Source organism: Sciurus carolinensis, chromosome 1 (assembly GCF_902686445.1).
Source record: "Sciurus carolinensis chromosome 1, mSciCar1.2, whole genome shotgun sequence".
Lineage (NCBI taxonomy): Eukaryota > Metazoa > Chordata > Mammalia > Rodentia > Sciuridae > Sciurus > Sciurus carolinensis.
Genome location: NC_062213.1, coordinates 68,119,174 through 68,136,717, shown reverse-complemented (window position 1 = coordinate 68,136,717; position 17,544 = coordinate 68,119,174). Strand labels below are relative to the sequence as shown.

General features: G+C 31.9%; 1 protein-coding gene across 2 annotated transcripts in view; it reads right to left on the bottom strand.

Annotated features, from left to right (window-relative positions):
* Positions 1–968: 968 nt before the first annotated feature.
* Positions 969–17,544, bottom strand: part of Mybl1 (MYB proto-oncogene like 1) — a 36,160-nt gene continuing 19,584 nt past the window's right edge. The window contains exons 8-16 of one of the 2 annotated variants that reach the window (XM_047556725.1): positions 16,943–17,047; positions 12,635–12,868; positions 11,165–11,533; positions 8,708–8,850; positions 5,668–5,782; positions 4,615–4,731; positions 4,425–4,529; positions 3,828–4,007; positions 969–1,297 (exon numbers count right to left, since the gene is read on the bottom strand). In XM_047556725.1, coding sequence (XP_047412681.1) covers positions 1,169–1,297; positions 3,828–4,007; positions 4,425–4,529; positions 4,615–4,731; positions 5,668–5,782; positions 8,708–8,850; positions 11,165–11,533; positions 12,635–12,868; positions 16,943–17,047 — 1,497 coding nt within the window. In that variant the 3' untranslated portion in view covers positions 969–1,168. The remainder of the gene's footprint in view (positions 1,298–3,827; positions 4,008–4,424; positions 4,530–4,614; positions 4,732–5,667; positions 5,783–8,707; positions 8,851–11,164; positions 11,534–12,634; positions 12,869–16,942; positions 17,048–17,544) is intronic. The other variant, XM_047556733.1, reaches the window with a different exon arrangement.

Here is a 17,544-nt window from a genome sequence, read left to right as displayed (position 1 = left end):
AACATTGAGTAAATATAATAAACTTCTAAGTGCAGACTGTCTTTAGGGACCAAGGTACCATATTATTTTTTAAACAAAATGAAAAAATTTCAAACACATATACAAATCACCAGATTAATTTATATGACCCCCCGATATAATTTAAAAAGAAAATATTAAATTATTATTTAGTACATTTTTAGAACTATTTTATAACCAACATGATTTAAAGGGTATAGTGCAATATTTAGGTAGATGTGACATACAGTATAGATATTGTATTCTTTGCAGCTATAACTTACTATTTCATACTTAAAGGTCAAAATTGTTCTTTTCTATGTTAGCTGTAATGACAGGAAACAACACTGGCTTCTAGAGACCCTGTATACATATAAATATCTACATTTAAGCTTTAAAAATGAAAATAAATTATAAAAACAGACTTCTGTCCAATTTACAAAGTATTCCTGTTCCTACATACTGTACAATACATTCAACAAAACTCTCAGCTCTTCTGAGATTTATGAAGAAAATACTGACACTTTACTAATAAGGAAAAAACCCTTTCAATGCTTTTTGTCTTTAGTACTATGCTCAAATAAATACACTTAACACTGTAGTTAATTTTACTGTTTCTGAAAAACACCAAAAATTAGTAGTGCAACTTTCTATCTTCCTTTAGACTCCTTTCACTGTGTTTCTTTTTAAATGGTAGCCTAAGTAAATCAGCACATGGGCAAAAGTACTTCATAAAACCATGTGTGCTTCCTTTGGCTAATTTCAGAGATCAGACATACTAATATACCTGACTGTAACAAACTGCAGCCTCAAGAGAATAGCAACATACATCTTATATAGAAAATATGTGAGAATTTACTTCTGAAATATCCATGAACATTCTTATTTTCTCATCTTGTTTTTTAAAAATAATTTTAAAAATCTCATCTCTTAAAAAAATAAACAGTGAAATTACCCACTCCTTACATAAGTGGCTTATTAGGTTTTTTGTTGTTGTTGTTGTTTTGTTTTTTTTTGTTTTTTCCTTTCCCACTACCTGCCCAGTATAGAAAAAAGATGCTAACTGTTTTAAGGCTATATTAAAACTTTAAAAATAATTGAGAAAATTTTCATGGCAACCTAATTTAGAATACAGTAAGGGAATGGGGCATTTCATCAACTTTAGTAACAATTACAGTATTAGAGCTCTTGAAGTGCTGCTGGTAGCTGTATAAGTACTCAGATATCTTCTTGCTTGTTCAGTCATGATAAGCTGGTCTTCTGTTTTCCCATAAACCACTGTTTCCCATTCACAATTTGACTAGGAAGGAAATAATAATGTGAAAATTACTAAAATAACATCCACACCACTTCATGATTAGACTTTTAAAAATCAATTATTTTAATTGAAATCAGGTATTTTACAAGTCATTACTATAAAATATTTTGATAATGGCACTTTCTTTTTAAATAAGATATTTTAAAAATACCTACAAAATATTTATAACCAATTTTTTAAAGTCAATTATTTTAACTATCTATATTGTTCATAGACCTATGGAGGTAGTATAAAACTTTTTCCCCAACAACTTCCCCCAAATGAAGTGAGTCTCAACATGGAAAGAAATGTTAGTCTTTATTGCTTCCAACTTTTGCAAAAGTTTTAAAGATAGGGGGTTGTAGACCAGTTGTAGAGTATTTGCCCAACATAGGTGAGCCCTGGGTTGTAACCCCAGCATCACCACCACCATCCAAAAAAAAAAAAAAAAAAAAAAAAAAGAGAGAGAGAGAGAGAGAGAGAGAGAGAAGATGTAATGTCAAAACAAAACATGAACCAAGAATGTTTTATGTTTTACAAATTAGAAAATATATTCATCACATAAAGTCAAATTTGATTTGTTTTCTTCCCATTTAAAGAGTAAAGATTACTACACTATAGGAAGAATCTGCTATATAATGTACTTTCCCAAAAGGTTCTATGTTAATAAAACACTAGGATTAAGAGAATGAGCTATACAAAAATAAACTCAAAATAGATAAAAAGCCTGGGAATTAGACCAGAAACTATGCAACTCTTATAAGAAAACACAGGGTCAACACACCAGCATATAGACACAAGCAATGACTTTCTCAATAGGAACCCTAAAGCTCAGGAAATAATGCCAAGAGTTAATAAATGGGATGGCATCAATTAAAAAGTTTCTGCACAGCTAAGGCTACAATTAGGAAGGTGAAGATAGAACCTACAGAACTGGAGAAAATCTTTGCTAGCTACTCTTCTGACCAAGGATTAATATATAGAATGTATAAAGAACTCAAAGAATACCAAACCCTCCCCCAAATAACCCAATTAATAAATGCGCAAATGAATTAAACAGACACTTCTCAAAAGAAGAAATACAGTCAACAAACATGAAAAAATGTTCAACATCGTTAGTAATTAGGAGAATGTAAATCAAAACTACACTGAGATTTCATGGCAGTCATAAAGAATACAAACAATAATAAATTCTGGAAAGGATGTGAAAAAAAAGGAACAATTTTACATTACTGGTGGGACTGTAAATTAGTACAACCACTATGGAAATCTATATGGCAGTTCCTCAAAAGACTATGAAGGGAACCACCATATGAACCAGCTATACCACTCCTCAGTATTTGTCTGAAAGAATTAAAGTCATCATACTATAGTGATGCATGAATATCCATGTTTATAGCAGCACAATTCACAATAGCCAACCTATGGAACCCACCTAGGTGTCCATCAACAGATGAATGATAAAGAATATGTGATATATACATAAAATGGAGTTTTATTCAGCCATAAAGAAAAATGAAATATCATTTGCAGGAAAATGGTTGGAACTTGAGATCATTATGTTAAGTGGAAATAAGCCTAACTCAAGGTCAATGGTCATGCTTTTCTCTAATATGTGGAAGATAGAGAGGAAAAAGGAAAAAAAAGGTGGAGGGGTGGGATCAAATGAAAAATAAAAGGAAGATCAGTAGAGGAAAAGGATCAGGGGATGGGAAGAGGGAAGGAAGCAGGGAAGTGATAGGAATGATACTGGCCAAATTTTTGTTATATTGTATGTATGTATGAATATGTAACAGTAAATTCCATCTGTATATACAACTATAATGCACCAATAAAAAATGTGAGGAAAAAAAAGTGCTACGTAGCTCTTTGAAAGCAGCAACTCAAGACAAATGGGAGGTGACCACATCTGATTGCCAAAGACATTTTTAAGTAACGCTCAAATGTCAGCAATACTAATGCTGCAGTCATTATGGCATAAAGAAGAAACCTTCCTCTTCTATTAACTTACATTCTTACATTCTCTGGGGTGAACTCTTAAGATAACTCAGTAAAAAAAATTCCAGCCTTTATTTGCAACAATATACTGGCTACATAGCAACAGATAAAAGGATTTTGTTTCACAACTTCTGAGCCAAAAATTTACTAGGAACCATGATAGCAATAAAATCATGCTGAAACTGCTTCCAACCACTTACTCTTTCAGGACAGCAATTAGGACTATTTATATTTATTATAGGAGGAGAGATGCCAGAAGTGGATTTAGGTATTTTTAGTTTAAAAAAGAAATAGTACTTAAGAAATCATCAAGCATCTTTGACTACAACTCCAGTTGTATGGTTAATATGTACCCTGATGAATGAGTCTCTCAAACCCAAATCTACATTGAGTGACAAAATAATGATGAATGTTTAGGTACTGTTATCGTCAATTTCTAATTTAAAAGAAAAAGTATAATTTGTGATCAGTAAGTCTAAAGTGATTATTGAATAAACAATAACAAAAATCACTAAAGAAATTTAGAAATTCATACCTGAAGATTCTTTTCCAATGTGACACCTTTGGAAGTGTTAGGGTTTGGTTTCTTTTTAGTAAGTGTATATGTTTTGTTGGTTGAATTTATATCTTGTTTTTCAGGAGTCAAGTTGCACCTATTGTCATGTATTTCCAATAATGGTATCATTAATAAAGATGTTGTAAATATATTTTCTGACTAAGAGAAAAAAGAAAGAGGAAAATAAAATAACTAATTCAAAACTAGAGACAAACAGAGGGACTACTGAGTAAGTGGTAATGGAAGCCCTGTTCATTTCCCTCCAAGAAAGCATTTGGCTCCAATGCAATGTCTAGTAATATAGTAATATTAAATATTTTGGAAATGAACCAAAGATAAATACTGAAAGTTTTGCAAATTACCATTTTTTGAGATCATACATGAGAAACTAACTCATGTATTTAACAAGTATTTTAAAAAAAGAAGCAAATAAAATATTCTTTAGTTTCTCTTTGCATTAGGCAGAATGATACAAAGGAAACTCTGTGAATCTATAATAAACTGGCCAAACAATGAAACTAGAAACACAAGGACTTAAAGCAACCATTTAAAAAAATATATTAATTCTTTACAAACCTGCATCTCTGAAATGTCTTCAGTCAACAGCTGAGTGCCTGGTTCTTCTTTTTCCCAATTATCTAAGACTAATGACTTTCTGACTTTCTTCACAGAAGCAGTATGCTAGAATGAATAATTTACAAAGAAGCATTATAGCCAAGTCACTTGAACATGATAAAGATTTTTATTTAAAATACTAAAATATTACCTCTTGTTTGCAACTTTTATAAGTAGGTTCATCTTCCTCTTTGAGGAATATGTCTGTTCCAGTTTCTTCTTTTAAAACTTCTCGAATATCTTCTTCCAAGAAGGCAAGAGGCTGAGACTAAATCGTTTTAAAAAGGGTTTTTTTTAAAGTTGTTGCTAACAATTCATTTTTCTCCCTACATATAGAACACCTATCTTTTATACTTTTCCATTTTGGGCATAATTTTCTCCTATTTCCTATAAATATATAAATTAATTAATCAGTTTAACAGCAAAAATAATTATTTAATAATAATACTAACTTAGAAATGAATCTACCCAAAAAGTGACTAAAAATTGAAGAATTTAACTATACCCTGGAAGTAATTGATATTTTTAAAATTACATTGTATTTCTAGTGACCTTATCAAAAATCTGTATCTGCCTAGAATGCCCATAGTTTTTCTGCATTACTTCAAAGGTGACAGTATTTGTGAGAGCACTGATAACTAGAAGACTTCCCAAATCAATCTGTGAACTACTGCCACCACTACTGTGAGAATAATAATAGCAACTGAGTACATACTACTTTAAAACTCAGGCCAAGTCAATTTATTTGTTGTCTTTCAGTTTTAACATAAAAATCTGGGATGTACTTTGTAAACTCCTGGGTATAGAAGAGGAAACTGAATCTCAGAGAGGTACCCTGAACAATCAGTTTCCTAGATACTATTATTTAAATGCTTGAGTATATCAAAATGTTAAAATTACTTCAGTCTACAGCAGGTAATGTTAGTGAAACTACTAAATGTACGTTTTAATATTAAGAAAAAAGTTCCACTGACAACTGTTTTGCTTTCTCTAGATGATACAAAGAAAGTAAAACTTAAAAATAATTCAAGCAAAGCTTTTTAGTGGTCAAGGAAAAAAGATCAACACAAATTCAAACTTATAAATCAAGAGATCAAACTATTTCAGTTTCAGTGAGCATCTTTTTTATTAAAAATCAAAGTGATAAAAATCAGTTTGTTTTATTAAAATTAGGAAAATTCTTAAAAATAAAGAGTATACATACCACAATTTTAAGAGGTCCATATTTTTTCTCCTGAGCAGCAAGCGCATTCTTAAAAGGGGTAGGAGTTCTTGGTGTGGTACCCAATATAGATCTTCTAATAGTAGGTGTTCTAAACCTATTCAACCATTTAGATATTTGTGTTAATGACACTACAATCACAATTTGATTTTTACAAGTTAAGGAAGGCACAGGCATATGTTACATTCCTTGCATATGCACGTTTTATTTACACATTCTAGGGCTTCTTTAAAGTTTGGTTGCCTAATCACAATACCAGACCTTAAATTATACTACAGAGCTATAGTAACAAAAACGGTATGTTTTTGGCACCCAAACAGACATGAAGGCCAATGGCAGAAGACACAGAGGCAAATACACATACAGTAATCTCGCCGGGCACAGTGGCACACACCTGTAATACCAGCAGCTTGGAAGAATGAGGCAGGAGGATCGAGAGTTCAAGGCCAGCCTCAGCAAAAGTAAGGGGTTAAGCAACTCAGTGAGACCCTGTCTCTAAATAATATACAAAGTAGGGCTGGGGATGTGACTCAGTGGCTGAGTGTCCCTGAGTTCAATCCCTGGTACCTCCCAAAAATACATACATACATACATACATACAGTTATCTCATACTAAACAAAGGGACCATAAACATATATTGGAGAAAAGACAGCCTCAACAAATGCTGCTGGGAAAAATGGAAATCCATATGTAGCAAAATGAAATTAAACCCCTATCTCTCACCCTGCACAGAACTCAACTCAAAATGGATCAAGAACCTAGGCATTAGACCACAGACCCTACACCTACTAGAAGAAAAAGCAGGCCCAACTCTCCATCGTGTCAACTTAAGAGCCAAATTCCTCACCAAGACTCCTAAAGCACAAGAAGTAAAATTAAGAATCAATAAATGGTATCAAACTAAAAGGCTTCTTCACAGCAAAAGAAACAATCAAGACCATGAAGAGAGAGCCTACAGAATGGGAGAAAATCTTTGCCATATGCACCTCAGATAGAGCATTAATCTGCAGGATATATAAAGAACTCAAAAACTTAACACCAAAAAACCAAATCACCCAATCAATAAATGGGCAAAGGAACTGAACAGGCACTTCACAGAGGGAAAAATACAATGTCAACAAATATATAAAAAAAATTCAACATCTCTCGCAATAAGAGAAATACGAATTAAAACTACACTGAAATTTCATCTCACTCCAGTCAGAATGGCAATGATCAAGAATACAAGCAACAATGAATGTTGGTGAGGATGTGGGGGAAAAGGTATACTCATACATTGCTAGTGGGACTGCAAATTGGTGCAACCACTCTGGAAAGCAGTGTGGAGATTCCTTAGAAAACTTGGATGGGATCACCATTTGACCCAGTTATCCCACTTCTGGGTATATACTCAAAGGACTTAAAATAAGCCTACTATAGTGAAGCAGCCACATCAATGTTTATAGCAACTCAATTTACGATAGCTCAACTATGGAACCAGCCTATGTGACCTTCAACAGATGAATAAGTAAAGAAAATGTGATATATAAACACAATGGAATATCACTCAGCCATAAAGAAGAATGAAATTATGGCTTTTGCCAGTAAATGGATAGAAATGGAGACTATCATGCTAAGTGAAATAAGCCAATCCCCAAAAACCAATGGCCAAATATTCTCTCAGATATGTGGCTACTAACACATAATAAGGCAGGGGGCGAGGGGCGGTGGAGGGAAGAAAAGAAGTTCACTGGATTAGACAAAGGACAAAGAAGGGAAGGGAGGGAGGATGGGAACAGGAAAGACAGCAGAATGAATCAGACATAACTTTCCTATGTTCAAAAATGATCAGTGTAATTCCACATCATGTACAATCACAAGACTGGGATGTTATGCTCCATGTATGTATGTCAAAGTACACTCTACTGTCATGTATATCTAAAAAGAAATTTAAAAATAAAGCGCACAATAAAAACAACAATAAATTTGTGCTACGTAAAGACAAGACTGGTTGTATTTTTAAATACAGTATTGCTTTTTTCTGTAATAACTGACTCTAATGGTCAATACTTATATACTATGTTTTGCTCATAGTCTAATGTCTACAAATCCTGAGGTATTGTTCATCTTCTTCTTTATCTGTTTGCTTTTATGTGTGTTTGTCTCAATATTAGAATATTAAATCATAGGTTTAGTTTTCCATAAAAGGACTCTAATAGAATTTAAATAGAGGAATCCAAATATACATCATGAACAATTAAATGTAAAAATTGTAATTTTTAGTCTATCAACATGAAAATGAAAAGGTATTTCATCATAACTACGTATAAACAGAATTTTTGGGTTTTTTGTGAAAAATTAAGTATTAGATAATATATCTTGCTTTAAAATTTTTTTAAAATTATTTATACCCAGATTCTTGAGTCTTTGTGAGAGTTTGTACATTTTTCCTATTATTTTCTTTTAAAAACCTAGACCTCACAGGACTAGAGTGGAAGAAGTGGGCATATGGAGAGAAGAACTCAAGAGCACATACATAAATTGTCTTAATTTCTGAGAAGAGTGGGCCTGACAATCATTTAAGACAATGTAGTTGATATAGCTGTCAGGATGGACTCTCTTTAAAAGAATGTTTTTATAGAATATCAGTGTGACAATTTTCTCAGATGGATGTCTTTAGTAGTATTTGATTAATGTATTATAATAAAAGAGATGCACACCAAAAAAAAAAAAAAAAAAAGGATGGTTGCCTAAAGTAATTCTTATTCCAATTGATCACCTTAAAATGGAAAAAAATAAGGGACTAATGTTAGAAAAAAGTATTTAAAAGGTTGCTTTGCCTGTAATCAAAATTTTACACTACATTTAGCAGGTTTCCAGTGTCCTGAGGATAAAACATTAGGTTATGACTTTATAAAAGTTCTAAGTCCTGCATGGATAGTGATTATGATCCATGCTAGTAAATATTTGGACAAAAAGCCAATCTACCCTTGATGTTATGCTTCCCATTTTCTCTAATACAATTATTCAATAATTACTTACCCTACATTTTCCTTTTGATCTTTGGGAGTTGTTTCCTTCTGAAGAGGAGTTGTAATGAGAACTTTCTGCCCACAAATAGGGGTTGACGTAAATGAAGGATTTTCCATATTAAGTTGCTCATTACCAGGACATGTATTGAAAAACTAAAAAGGGAATAGTTTAAAGATAATTTTTGGGATATCAAAATTCGTACACAAATACTAAATTGATAAGACTTTCCAATTGTTTTATTTGCTTTAGGAAAAGATTATCAATAAAATTATATGTACACTCCACTTCATGGAAATTAAGCTCCATAAAAGCAGTAACTTTTGTTTTGTTCACTGCTCCCAGCACTTAGAACAGTATTTAGCATATAATAGATGTTCAAGAAATAGTTATTTAACAAATGTTCAAAAGTTATAAAAAACAGTACCAAAATTTTTAAACAATTTATTGTCAAATAGGGATCTATAGAAACTACTGTTTAAAAATCTAACAATTTTGTACAATATAACTGAAATAGAACAGTTTCTAGGTGTTATTAATGATCTTCAGTGGGTTTTTCTATGAGAGTACCATTAATTCAGAATATAATAATAGGCTGGGCACAGTGGTGCTCACCTTTAGTCTCAGTTCCTCAGGAAGCTGAGGGAGGAGGATCACTTGAGCCCAGGAGTTTCTGAGCAACAGAGCAAGGTGAAATACAGCTATCTGGAAAATTTGCCTATCTAGAACACAGCACAGAACCTTGGAGCAGACAAAATTTTTATCACAGAATCCACTTTCTAAATTATACAATGTGTTCATTAAGTCTTACAACTGTGAAATACTAATTTTTGTGGCCAATAAAAGAAGTGGAAGTTGCTTCAAGACTACTACTTTTAAGTGGAATGAATTCTAGCTCTATCACTCCTGTCTCTTAATATTTGAAAAACTTTACCCTAAGATTAGCAACCAAACCCTCTTTCACAGAATAAAGTCCAAACTCTTTGCCTTGGGGACATAAGCACCTTTCAGACACTCTCCACCTCAGAATTTACACTTTAATAAAAGTTGCTAGCATGCTAAACTCCAGAAATGGAAAACTACTAGTGTGCCCAAACTTGTTTTACCTTTCCTGGGATGTTCTTTAACTGAGGGCTGGGGAAGAAGTAAAGGGATGCACTATTCACACTATAGTCTATGAAAACGGTACCCCATGAAGCATGGGGGCACGATTTTCAGAGATCACAATAGCTGTATAATACCAGATCCTATTCATCTTCCCAACCTCAAAACAGACTTCCAATAATATCCCAGTATTTTCCATGTTTGTTTGACCACAAAACTCCCTCCTTGCCCCATAAAACTTTGCAGGTTTTATTGTTGTTTTTGTTTGCTTGTTTTTAGTACCAGGGATTGAACCCAAGGGCACTCTACCACTAAGCTAGTCCTTTTTTTTTTTTTTTTTTTTTTTTTTTTTGTCTTGAGACATGGTCTAAATTGTCCAGGCTGGCCTTGAACTTGAGATCCTCCTGCCTTGGCATCTCAAGTAGCTGGGATTACAGGTGTGCACCACCACACCTGGCTCTCTCGTAAAACCTTTTTTTTTTTTTTTAAGCATTCTTTTTTTTTTAAACTTTATTTTCTTTCTTTCTTTTTATGTGGTGCTGAGGATCAAAACCAGTGCCTCACATGTGCCAGGCAAGCGCTCTACCACTGAGCCACAACCCCAGCCCCAAAACTTTTTAATCTCTGTCAAAACACTTCCAACAAACAGCAGCTCCACCTCTTACTACGACATGTGGCTCAACTTCAAAATTTCATTCTATCCAACTCCTAAGTATTTTTTTTTTTGAAAGATTAACTGAGATGCTGTAATTAAGGTTTTGGCACACAGCTTAGAAAACAGCAAGTGTTCAATAAGAATCTATCCTAATGTAAACATCTGCTGTTCAGGGACATTAAAGGAGAAAGCAAGTAGTTCTGGACATCCTAGAAAAACTTCCTGACATGAGATTCTTACAGTAACCAGTTGTCTTTCTTCCAAAAAAATGTTAAGAAGGAAAACTTAAAAAGTAAAACTCAAATTGAAATTACTCTAAATGGGTGAGGTCTTTCTATATTTTATTGGATACATCTGTTGAATAATCAAGGATCAAGGAGTCTGACTGGATCTCATACTGTATTAGATAACTGTGAGCAACTCATTTTACCTTTCTGGCTTGTTCTGTTTCTAGGCTAATGAGTCCTACTAAATATGTGGGACTACATAATAAAGAAAATGTCACTTTCAGTTTTAATAGTTGTAGGACACTATAATGCAGCTACTGTACTTTGTGAGACACTTTCTAATCTGAGTTTAGCATTCTTTTATGTACATAATTAAATACACATGTTTTATGTGTTGTCAAAGCAACTGATTAATAAAGATACTAAAGATCTAATTTAATCTAGCTCATCAACACTTGGAAACATAAATAAAAACATTACTACCTGTGAAGGAGAAAATGGTAGTGTTTTCACCGGTGTGTGCTTTAGTGCTGTATTACTGCCATCATTGAATGTGCCATCACCAAGTTCACTGCTTGGGGACTGACCTACTCGCATTCTTCTCTTCTTTCTGAGGATGGTTGGTGGAGTGCTAAACTTAGCCACATTTGGGGATGTTAAAGGAACAGCCTCATTGTCTCCACCATTACAACTGTTTTTTTTCCCTTCAAGTACAAGACTGACATTAAATTGACATTCCATGGCTCCTTCGTTGTGTTGAATTCGCATTAATTTAACTGGGGTAGACTTGACAGGAGAAGCAGCAGCATCAGAAAGATCAAAGCTGGTAACATCACTCCATGCTACAGGATCCTGCAAAAAATTAAATTTTTAACTAAAGTTAATACTGTAACCTAGTTTAAATCTGATCTTGAACACAGGATGATGATTTCCACTGAGTCACTTAACTATTCATTTTTATCAGTAGAAAGAGGTTTTACTTACACATCTTTTTTTAAACAAGATCATCAAAGAGGAACAGATTATGGTTTTCCTATCATACCACTTTGGAACATTCCAAAATACTATTTCATCTCATTCAGTAGCTGAACTTTACTGTTAAAAAGTATTTTATATAAAAAACAAATTATTTCAAATTATTATCAAAAAGTATAACTTATCATAAAATTTCATATTCTACTTTCCATCAGGAAAACACTATTAAAATCTGCATAATCATTTGGTAATATGTATGAACTATGTTAAAAATGGTGATACACTTTGATCCAAAAATTCAATTTAACCTAAAGATATAAACATAATTTTGCACAAAGCTTTATATAAATATATTCTATTATTAGCAATATTGAAAATCTAAATAACCCCCCAAATGTCCAATGATAATAGCATACTGGGTAAATACATTTTCTTATATTCATATGATGTTATACTATAAAGTCTACTAAAATTCAAGTTTAAAAAACAATTAAGAAAACAAAGCCATTCACATGATATAAAGAGAAGACAAAAGAAATCCAAACATAATATGGAAATATATGTGCACTTGGGTTTAAAAACATACATATATATTTTTTCTATATATATAAAACAGACTGAAGGAGTACATCAAATTAATTCTGAGTATCTAGAGGATTGTAATTTTTCCTCTTTAAAGTTTTATCTAGTTTCTAACTTTCTCTAATGTACTTGTACAACTTGTTTAATAAAAATGAATAATATTTAATCATAAAAAATTATTTGCCAGGTACATACTTAAGATTTACTTATTTATTTATTTATTTTATTTATTTATTTATTGGCCAAAAGTCACTGCAAAATAGAATAAAATTAAGCATGGCATATATAAAGTAATGCCTAATATAAAATTGGTCAATGACCATTAAACCGAGTTTCTGAACATGAAACCACGTATCTAAAACCAAGTTTTTGATAATTTCACAATTTCAAACTTACAGATTCAATAAGTTCTAAAGTTTCTGCAAATTCTGGAATGGTCTGTAGAGAAGACAGCACAGCATTTGCCTCTACAGCTAGAAACTTCGTAGGTGAATTCTGCTGAGCAGATGCAGTTTGATTTTCATCCATACCATAAAACTCAGTAGCATGTTCCTCAAGGCTATTTAGAGTATTAGACATGCTATCATCCATGAGGAAACTACCAGACCAGCTAGAAAAGCTTCCAGGTTGCTAAAAGTACAAAAGAAATTTGAATATTATTTATCATTCTCAGTGTTAAGCATAAATTCAGATTTTAAATAAGTTTTTTCTAGAACAATAAACATCATACCATATCAGCAAAAAATACAGTAGCAAATATGTTCTTTATTCAAAATTGGTATGATTTTTTTTCATTAAATCCTATACTTTCCCTATATTTATTTTCTTAAATTTTTTTAGCCATAAAATCATGGTGAGATAAAACAAGTACTTATACTGTGACACAAATTCTAGACTCCTAAAATCTGACCTTTCTCTTCCTTTCTAAATCATTTCCTAACACTTCTACTTACAAGTCCTCTTCCCAGTGAACTCAACTCTAGTACTTTCAGCTCTCTAAAGATTAAAGCTCTTTTGTCCTGGAGTGCCTTTGCATAGACTTCTGCTCACTTTATCTAGAATGTTCCCTAACCCACTGACCCAGGAAACTCCTATTCTTCATTGAAGATACAATTCAAACATTGGGAAGTACTCCGTATCTGCTCCATTTATAATAATGTCCTAATTCATCTGTCTTGCTAATAATTCCATCTTTCAAGAATGAGCTCAAACAGGACTTCTTCCAGGAACCCTCTTCCTGACTACAAATCTAAATTAGGTACCTCTCCAATGTGTTCCCATAACATTTCACAACTTATTTTATCATACTAAATCCTATTACTTGTCTCTGTTCCCATGGCAAAATATATCCTTTGATATTAGGCTCTGTCATTTTTCTCTTATCTCTTTAGAGATATACCCTGGTAAATTTATTCATCTTCAAAGTCTAGCTTCCTATTGCTTTGTAATAAAAAATTAGAAGAGACTGTGAAGACTCATAAATGAGAAATAACATGCAAAGTGCATAGCAATGTTCGATAGAATTTTCTGAGATAAAAATGTTCTATATCTGCATGCTCACTATGGGAGCCAGTAGCCATATAAACAACTAAAATGTGGGTAGTGAACTGAGGAACTGAATTTTATCAATATGGCTAGTAGTTGCCATATTGTAGAAAGCATATTGCCCATTTCAACTTATAAGAGATTTAAAACTATCCTTTTTTTGTCAGTCCTTCTAACCTATGCAGCCTTGTCATTAATTACCCTGCACTATGGATTGTAAATTTTACTTAAAAGTAAAGTTTTTCTTAGCATTCAATAAGTAATTCCTCAGGGGGTGGGACGAAAGGAATATAAGGGGAAGTACTGGGGACTGAATTAGAACAAATTATATCCCAAGTTTTTATAATTTATGTCAAAATGAATTCTATTGTCACGTATAACCAAAAAGAACCAATTAAAAAAACCTGGTTTACATCTGTTGGCTTTGGGTATATAAATGTTTTATTATTATATAAATGTGATGTATTTATAATCAGATAAGTCTATTTCTGATCATTAACACTGTTTCCTAAAAGATTTAAAGCTATCCTTAAGAGATTTAAAACTATCCTTTGATTTTCTTTTCTTTTTCTTTTTTTTTTTTTTTTTTTTTTTTGTCAGTGTTGCTCACCAATGCAGACTTGTGATGTACCCACTATGGACTGTTAATTTTACTTTTAAAGTTAAAAATTAGTTAATATAAGGACATCAATGAATTGTGATGCTAATTATTACTGGCTTCTTTGTATATTAGAAAAATCATGTCCTTCAAGTGTACAATTCTTTTAAAATATAAAGATTGGGAAAGCATTTTACCAAGCTGATGTTCTCCAAACTAAAACTGTCTGTAGGAGTTCAGATTCATATGAAAATAACAAATTTAGCTGGGAATCTATTTATGTCATTTAATGTTTTGTAACTGGATATAATCAGTAAGTGATAACAATTTTATTCTTCTTTACACTGAGATGGAAAATTAAATATATTTTTGGAAGGTTAAAAAAATGGTTCCTATTACTATTACAAATAAAATTTGCTAAACTGTGCTAAAGATTCACAATAACTTGTCAGGTGTGATAGTGCACACCTATAATCCCAGTGGCTCAGGAGGATGAGATAGGATTGAAAGTTCAAAGCTAACCTCAGCAACGTAGGGAGGCCTTAAGCAACTCAGCAAGACCCTACCTCTAAATAAAATATTTTATAAACGTTCAAAAAAAAAAAAAGATTCACAGTAACAAAATATTGTTTCAAGTTAAAAAAGGTGAAAAAACATTGTTGCAAAAGAAGTTCTACCTGTTTTAAAGTTTCCTAAAAATAAAATAAACTAAAACAACCTTATTTCATGAGCATAGCTACCTTCTGAATTAACAATAACTTCAGGAGATAGCTTCCAAACCATATGTCTTTCGATTGATTCTGCAGGTGGGAAAAAAAATCCAAAAGATAAACGGGGAAGTCATTGGGTCCAAGAGAAAAAAACCACAGGGTTGTAATCATATAAACCTAAATCTGAATCTCGAAAAACATTTCAGCTACTTAACAAAATTAATGAGGATTACCAAGAATACACATACAAGAGTGGAATATAATAGATCTCAGTTAAATGGTCATTATTATCATATAATTATTTAAGAAAATATGTGTGTATGCTCTATTCTATTGGCAGCAGCAACTTCCTCTTTGGAATTCAAAAGATCCTTATTCAATCAGATCTTTATGAGAGTGTGTTTTAGATAGCAAGTTCTAAAAAGAAATTAGTAACTTTATTCCATTTTTTATGAAAAATACTAATTAGCTAGTTATATTTTCCCTGTTAAAATAAGACTACTATTACCATTAAAAAAGGTTTTAACATTATATAATCATTTACAAAGGTTAACTTTGTTATTTATAACTTTTTTTAAAAATGAAAAATACAGTTCGTGTCCTATTTACCTATGGTTTTTGCAATTTCAAAACAAAAACTGCTTTCCCTACAGTATGTATATCTCACCTAGTACAATTAATAAATGTTCTTTTAAATAACCATTTAAATAGTAATACTATTTCCTCATAGTACTATTTCAAGATCTCAGGTTATTCTATCTCAGTGAAGTTGTATGAGTTCTTATTCGTCCTCAATTCATTCAAGAAAATTCTTTTCTAAACATAAAAAGGTTCAAGATGTTATTTTAAGCTTTTAAAATTATTAATGAGGTATAAGTTTTTCTTTTTTCTTTTAATCCATCTACTATGATCACTATTTATCCTAGTCTACTATTAGCTATTCTCATTAACCATATTTCAGACAATATTTTTCACACCCAGTAGTAACCAAACCAACATCTATACAAAATTTCTTCTTTTGAAAGTTTTTTAGAGAGCATAAAATTTTCATGTTCCCTTTCTACATATTTTTATTATTACTTTTTCTAATTTGCTGAATTCAGATTATAAATAGTTATTAGGAAATTTTTTTCAAAAAGAAAGTAATGTTCAAGTTCTATTTTTTCTATTAAAACCATCATTACATGGAATATTTAAAATAAAGTCCAAGCCAGGCACAGGTGCCCATCTGTAATCCCAGCAGTTCAGATGGCTGAGGTAGGAGGATCAAAAGTTCAAAGCCAGTCTCAGCAACTTATCAAGGCCCTCAGCAACTCAGGGAGACCCTCTCTAAATAAAATATAAAAAAGAGCTGGGGACAGGCTCAGTGGTTAAGCAACCCTGGGTCCAATTCCCGGTACCAAAAAAATAAATAAATAAAAATAAAATAAAGTCAAATCCTAATCTAAATTTCACATAATTGTCACAAACATATAAGACTTTACCCTAAGTCTGCTTAACATTTATGACTCAAGAAGTATCCTAATCAGAACACTGTAAAATACACTCAAAAAAATGCACATCAAAATCAGGCAACCTCAAAGTTGCAAAGAAAAATGATTTTTATACCATATTAAAATCAGAAGAAGTGAATGTGCTTTATACCTGATAAAAACTATAAAAGCCAGGCTGAGGCTGTGGCTCAGTAGTAGAGCACTTGCCTTGCATGTGAGAGTCACTGGGTTCAAATCTCAGCACCACATATAAACAAATGAGTAAAATAAAGGTCATCAACAACCAAAAAAAATTTTTAAAAAACTATAAAAGCATACATATGGAGCATTCTAACAATAAAATAGGTTTATTTCTTACAGATGGAAGCCGCTTTCTTCTAACTTCATTCTCTGCTGACATAAGAAGCATCTCAAGTTCCTTTATTTTCTTTTCCTTATCAGGATCTTCATCAACAAAGGGTTGCTAAAGCAAGTTAAATAAAAAACAGGTTATTTACACAATTGGTTTATAATTATTATTAGTGATCTAATTTTATTTTCTTGTATACGACCTAAAGTAAATTTTCTCTTAAAAAGCTTAATATTACTAAATCCTACACACTAGATATACACAGTCCCACTGGTATTCAAAAGTGTGCTGGCAAATAGTTTTAACTCAGCAGAAAAGATCTGGGAAAATTTGAATGCATTAAAAAACACTATCTTCTATATCAATTGAAAATTTTATGTCTGGAATATATTATTTTATTGAATTGTAATATATATTCTATTTTCTTAGCAAATGATTGAATGCTTTAAGTTGAAAGAATGAATCACCATACCAGTGCTATCAATCATCTTACATTTGTACATTTTATATTTTTCAAACCCATTTACATACTTTTTCAATGTTACAATACACAAATAGGATCATCTCATTTTTATCCTAGTTCAACAGATAAGGAAAATGGGCACTATTCA